We start from the raw sequence: 7,500 nt of genomic DNA on the forward strand, positions 1-7,500 counted from the left end.
GTTGGACGTGTTGTGTGTTCAGAGATGCTCTTCTGCAGAGCTCGGTTGTAACGAGTGCTTATTTGAGTTACTGTTGCCTTTCTATCAGCTGGAACCAGTCTGGCCATTCTCCTCTGACCTCTGGCCTCATCAACAAGGCATTTGCGCCCACAGAACTGCCGCTCACTGGATATTTCCTCTTTGTCGGAGCATTCTCTGTAAACCCTAGAGATGGTTGTGCGTGAAAATTCCAGTAAATCAGCAGTTTCTGAAATACTCAGAGCAGCCCGTCTGGCAGCAACAACCATGCCACGTTCAAAGTCTCTTAAATTCCCTTTCTTCCCCATTCTGATGCTCACTTTGAACTGCAGCAGATCCTCTTGACCATGTCTACATGTCTACATGCAGTGAGCTGCTGCCATGTGATTGGCTGATTAGAAACTTGCGTTAACAAGCAGTTGGACAGGTGTACCTAATAAAGTGGCCGGCGAGTGTATTTATTTTCTTTTCTTTTCTGCTTAGTCCCTTTATTCATCAAAGGTCATCACAGCGGAATGAACCGCCAACTATTCCAGCACATGTTTTACACAGCGGATGCCCTTCCAGCTGCAACACATCACTGGGAAACACCCATTCACACACACTCATACACTACGGCCAATGTAGTTGATCAGTTCCCCTATAGCGCATGTGTTTGGACTGTGGGGGAAACCGGAGCACCTGGAGGAAACCCACACCAACACGGGGAGAACATGCAAACTCTACACAGAAACACCAACTGACCCAGCCGAGACTCCAGGGCCCTTCTTGCTGTGAGGCCACATCGCTTTACCCACCATGACGCTGATTTCTAATCATAATAGTGTTAATAACTCATCTCTAATGACTGATTTATTTTCTCTTCATCATGATGACAGTAAATAATATTAGACTAGATATTCTTCAAGACACTTCTATACAGCTTAAAGTGACATTTAAAGTCTTAACTAGGGTAATTAGGGTAAACAGTGGTTTATTCTGTAGTGTTCTGTTTGAGTGTGTGTGTGTGTGTGTGTGTGTGTGTGTGTGTTTCTGACCTGTGGGATCTCTCTAAACTGTGGATTCTGCAGCGCGGGCCAGACCGTCCGCCATCAGAGCCTCCTCCAGACTGCGGCGCGCCTGTTGGACCTTCAGCTCCTGCTCCCTTTGGAGGAAGAGGAGAAAAGATGAAGAGTCTTAGCTGTCAATCACTGCTCAGCCCCGCCCACTCCCACAACACCCTAGCACTGAGACCGTCTGACATCCTGTCTAGACAGGATACAGCACAGCATGGGTCCATCACAGAGAAAGCCGTCCCAAATGCATTCTGGATGTCTTTAAAAGTGAACACTTAAACAAAGCAAAACAAATAAAAAAGTGTTATTTTAGAAAAGAAATTTTAGAAAGAAATTGACTTTTAACCATGCATTTAATTGTTTTTTTAAACATATTTTATTAATGTGCTTTTTATTTTATTTTTTTACATATTGTATCATGCATTTAATAGCCTTTTTATGTTCTTTGTATTTATTTTTGGAACATTTGTACATGCATTTAATGGCTGTTTAGAACATATTTATTCATTTAATATTTTTAATAACAACATTTATTAGCTTTTTTTAAGAGCATACTTTTTATTAACACATTTTACATATTTTAGCATGCATGTAACAGCTTTTTTAGACCATTTATTTATTGTTTTTGATATTTTAGCACGCATTTAATATTTAATTTTTAAAATATTTTAGCGTCCATTTAATAGCTTCTTAAAAACATTTCTTATTTATTTATAATTTTTTTTACATATTTTAACATGCATTTAATAGCTTTTTTAATACATATTTCTTATTTATTTATTGCACATTTTTGCATGAACTTAGTACATACTTTTAGATAATTATTTTGTTACATATTTTAGCATGCATTTAATGTTAAAACTTATTTTGCCATGCATTTAATTTATTGTTAAAACACAATTTTAATTTATTTATTTATCTTTGACATATTTTAGCATGCATATAACAGCTTGTATAATGAACACTTGTTGTGTGTGTTGCCTCTTCATGTTGAATAGCTGAATGTCTGCTCAATTGTAAGTCACTTTGGACAAAAGCGTCAGCTAAACGACTAAATTTAACTGAAGCATATTTATGCTTATTAAAACATTGAAAATGCATTTTAACATGCCCTGGGATTCTGAAGACATTATGCATGCATTTCCAGCTTATTCTGGACACATTTGATGTTGATATGCACTTTGAGCTGTATTCTGAATGCATTTAATCTCAACATGTAAACTAATACATTGTTTAACTTCTGAACGCATCTGGATGCATTATAAATGTATTGTGATTTTGCAAGCATTTTGAGCATATATTTTGTACATTTTTGACATGCACTTTGAATATATTTTAAATAAATGTTGCATGCAGTTTGACATGATTTCTGAACACATTTAACTGCAATTTGACATTTTAACATGCATTTCTCCACATTTTGCATTATTTTGACATTCATTCTAAATGTATATGAATGTATTGTTAAAAAAAATTCTGAATGCATTCTGGGTGCATTTTGATGTATTTTGATTTACTTTTGAAGATATATTCAAATTAAATTCTAATACATTCTAAATGCATATTTAATTTATTGTAAACCCAACTTACAATCAATCTAAATTTACAGTTGAAGTCAGAATTATTAGCCCCCTTTTGAATTTCTTTTCTTTTTTAAATATTTCCCAAATGATGTTGAACAGAGCAAGGACATTTTCACAGTATGTCTGATAATATTTGTTCTTCTGGAGAAAGTCTTATTTGTTGTTTTTCGACTAGAATAAAGGCAGTTTTTAATTTTTTTAAACACCATTTTAAGGTCAATATTATTAGCCCCTATATTTTTCTCGATAGTCTCCAGAACAAACCATTGTTACACAAAAACTTGCCTAATTACCCTAACCTGCCCAGTTACCCTAATTACCCTAGTTAAGACTTTAAATGTTCTGAAAAAATCTGAAAAAAAAATAAACAGGGGGGCTAATAATTCTGACTTTAACTGTGTATATATACTGTATGTGTGTTTAACTGAAATGCATTGTTTAACTGTGTATATTTGATTTTTGTTTAACAGATTATAACATGCACTTTTAAAATATTAAATTCAAATTGGAATGTAAAGAAACAGACATCTGAATGTATTCTGGATGTGTTTTGATTTCAGTTTGAACAGATTTTGACATGCATTTTGAGCGTATTTCAGCCCATTTTACATGCAATTTGCATTGTACTTGAACATGTGTAAAGACAATAAAGTTGAATCTAATCTGAATATATTCTGAATAAATTTTGTATGCAATTTAACATGATTTTTTTAACACATAATAATATGAATATTTTTAAACCATTTCAAACTTTTAACATTAACATTTTAACATGGATGCATTTTTATTGCATGCACATTTAGCATTATTTTGCCATTCATTCTAAATGTATTATAATGCAGTTCTGAATCCATTCTTGATGCACTTGATGCAAATGTATATTTAATTAATTTTAAACCCATTCGACATTCATTCTAAATTTGTATTAATGCAATGTAAAAAACGGACTTTAGAATGCATTTTGGATGTGTTTTGATTTCACTTTGAACAGATTGTGACATGCCTTTTGAGCATATTTCTGCACATTTTATATGCAATTTGAATATATTCTGAATACATTAAGTATGCAATTTAACATGATTTTTGAACACATTTGGAATATTTTTAACACATTTTGTACACATTTAAACTTTAAACATGCATTCTGAATGCATTTTTATTGCATGCACATTTTGACATTCATTCTAAATGTGCATTAATGCACTTTCTTGATGCACTTTAAATGTATTTTAAATGTATGCAATTCTGAGCATATACATGCATTTTGAATATATTCTGAATAAATGTTGCATGCAGTTTTGACATGATTTTTTAACACATTTTGACTCCAATTCGAAATTTTAAAATGCATTTTTATTGCGGACATTATTTGTATTATTTTGGCATGCATTTTGAAATTCGTTCTAAATGTATATGAATGCATTGTTAAAATCGGAATGCTTTCTGGGTGCATTTTTAATAGTTTAGCTGCATAGTCCCTGCATAGTTTAGCTCCAACCCTATTCAAACAGACCTCCCTATAGAGTTCAAGTGATCTTGAAGACACTGATTAATTTGTTCAGGTGTGTTTGACTAGTGTTGGAACAAAACTCTGCAGGGACACCGGCCCTCGAGGATCAAGTTTGCCCATCCCTGTTCTAGTATATCTAGTAAGAGCTTAATTAGCTGGTTCAGGTGTGTTTGATTAGGGTTGGAGCTAAACTCTTCAGGACACCGGCCCTCCAGGACTGAGTTTGGACACCACTGATCTAAATGTATATTATGCAATGTAAAAATAATCTTCTGAATGCTTTCTGGATGCATCTTAAATGTGTTTTGATTGAATTTTTTAGGTATACTGACATGCATTTTTAAAAATTAAATTCTAAATGTATATTTTATGAATTTTAAACCCATTTGGCGTTCATTCAAAATGTATATTAATGTATTGTTCAGCTTCTGAATGCATTCTGGACGTGTTTTCATTTCATTTTGAATCAATTTTGACTTGTATTTTGAGCATATTGTTTAGCACATTTGTACATGCATTTTGAATATTTTCTGAATGCATTTTGTACGTGATTTGTGAACACATTTTTATTGCATGCACATTTTGCATCAATTTTCATTTTAAATCTACATCAATGCTTTTTTATGAAATCTGCTGAATTCATTCTTGATGCACTTTGAATGCATGATGGATGTATGTTGTTCTGAACATATTTTGCAAGCAGTTTGAGCACATTTCTATCACATTTTGAATAAATTCTGAATCAGTTTTCATTTTCCTAGTGAACACATTGAGAGTGTGCTTTTAAATTTGCAACATGCAGTCATAACATGTTCAACCTATATGACATGAATTTGTACATTCACTTTAGACTGCATTGTAAATAAACTTCTGGCTGAATTCTGGACACATTTTCAATGTATTTTGACTTGATTTTGAACTTATTCTGACATGCACTTTTAAAATATTGAATTCTTATACACTCTAAATGTACATTTAATTAATTTTAAAGCCACTTTGTCCTTAATTTGACCTGCCGTCTGAATGTGTTTAGAATGCATTAAAAACTTCTGAATTTTACGATCTGAAAAAAAAAGGACAAACACGAATTAATTAAACACAGAAATGTTGATCCTGTTGATCTGCGAGTGTGTAAAGTGTTAATGTGTGATGAAACACACACTCCTGTTCCTCAGAGCTATTCACAGATCAGCGGCTCGATTCAGGAGAATGGAGAGCAGAAAGCATGAGAAATAATGAAAGTACCATTAGCATATTCACACATTAACACCTGCTCTGCATTCAGCGTCTGATGAAGGACGGTGTGAACTAAACTGACACACACACACACACACGCCGCACGCTCTCAGCCAATCACAGCTCATTTACAGCTACAGCTCTTAAAGATACAGTGGCAGAAATCTAGAAAGTAATGATCATGGGAGCTTAAGAAATGGACTTAAAATAGGTTACAAATCTATGATAGCTTTCATTTCAAATCTGTTTGGCATTGTAGAAGCTCTGCGCATCTGTCCTTTATTAATCATGCCTTTAATTTAGTGTTGGTTTCATTCACTCATTTTCCTTTAACTTAGTCCATTATTCATCAGGAGTCGCCTCAGGAGAATGAACCGCCAACTATTCCAGCATATGTTTTACACAGTGGAAACCCTTCCAGCTGCAACCCAGTACTGGGAAACACTCTCACATTCACACACACACACTCATACACTACGGCCAGTGTAGTTGATCAGTTCTCCTATAGCGCATGTGTTTGGACTGTGAGGGTAACTGGACCACCCGGAGGAAACCCACGCCAACACGGGGAGAACATGCAAACTCCACACAGTAACGCCAGCTGATCCTGCCAGGACTCAAACCAGCGACCTTCTTGTTGTGATGCAACAGTGCTGACAACACTGAGCTGTTTGTTTCAGTTTTGATTTATTTTAGTAATTAATTTGAGTTAATTTCAACATAGTCCAGTTATTTTCCCGCCATTTGTAAGTTGATTTAAGTTTTGCTTTATATTTGAAGCGGATTTTACTTATTCAAGTTTATCCGGCAGCTAACTCTCTGCATCTCTCACCTGTCGCCCACTGATCAGTGTCTGGATGGGAGACCACATGGGAACACTAGGCTACTGTTGGCAGTGGTGTTAGTGAGGCCAGCAGGGGGCGCTCAACCTGTGGTCTGTGTGAGTCCTAATGCCCCAGTATAGTGAAGGGGACTCTACACTGTCAGTTACGGTCATTAAACTGAGCTCCTGACTCTCTGTGCTCATTAATAATCCCAGGATGTCCTTCAAAGAGGAAGAATTTGCCCACTGTCCTCTGTCCATCATGGCCTCCTGACCATCCCCATGTGATAATTGGCTTCATTACTCTCCACCAATCACCTGGTGTATGGTCAGGGCCGGAGCGGGACTCCTTTTCAACCCTGGAGTTTCAAGTCTAAGACCGGCCCACCTCAGTTCACGACTGACTATTAAAATAAGGTCATTTCCAGTTCAGTTTCTAATGACACGATCACGTCTTTTTCAAGGACACAGCTGCTTTAGAATTTCAGGGGCTCTATTTTGACGGTCTATGCGCAAAGTGCAAAGCGCAGGGCACAAACGCATTCAGGGCGTGTCAGAATCCACTTTTGCTAATATAAGCATGGAAAAATCCGCTTTGCGCCGTGGCACATGGTCTAACAGGGTTGAGTTTATTCTCTTAATGAGTTATAGGTGTGTTTCGAGAATAAACCAATCAGAGTCTCATCTCACATTCCCTTTAAGAGTCAGCTGCGTCACGCCATAGCACATTTGCTGTTTACATGACGTAAAGTAAGAGTAAGTGGAAAAACTGAACATTTCACTAGCAAGAAAACAGTTAAACAGAGCATCTGCAGCGCCAGAATGAGAGATAAAGCATCTCATAATCTACTTTCACTCTCACTCTCATGGATAGGGAAACCTTTACACACAGACATCAATTAGCCTATAAATAATTAATTTTGTTTGTTAAGCACAAAGATTTGCTTTAAAACTGTTTCTAAATTCAGTTCTAATCTCCAGCAAACAAATAAATGAACAATAATAATGACGCGTGCTCAAACATCTGTGTAATATCCAAATACACATGCACATGCCATATGGTCTGAAATGGTGGACAAATCTAAGCTTGTTTTTAATAAAACAAATATAAATATGCATATAATAAATAATACTGCTAATAATAATAACATTATACAAAAGCAAATTGTTATGAATGAACTGAAAAAGCCTCCCGAGATGAAGAAGGCATGAAGGCAGTGGTGTTTATATTTATGTCGGCTAGAAAATAATGTTTTGTAATATTTGAATCCATTA

The 7,500-nt window shown here is 35.4% G+C and overlaps 1 protein-coding gene across 2 annotated transcripts in view; it reads right to left on the minus strand.

Moving 5' to 3' along the window:
- The window catches only part of mbd2 (methyl-CpG binding domain protein 2), a 51,300-nt gene that overhangs the window by 13,373 nt on the left and 30,427 nt on the right, over positions 1 to 7,500 (minus strand). For both annotated transcript variants that reach the window (XR_015489977.1, NM_212768.2), the window contains 1 exon segment: positions 1,056 to 1,162. Coding sequence is in view for 1 of the 2 variants with exons in the window: in NM_212768.2 (NP_997933.2) it covers positions 1,069 to 1,162 (94 nt within the window). In the remaining variant the exon portion in view is untranslated.

The sequence above is a fragment of the Danio rerio genome, chromosome 5 (assembly GCF_052040795.2).
Source record: "Danio rerio strain M-AB ecotype USA chromosome 5, GRCz13ab, whole genome shotgun sequence".
Taxonomy (NCBI): Eukaryota; Metazoa; Chordata; class Actinopteri; order Cypriniformes; family Danionidae; genus Danio; species Danio rerio.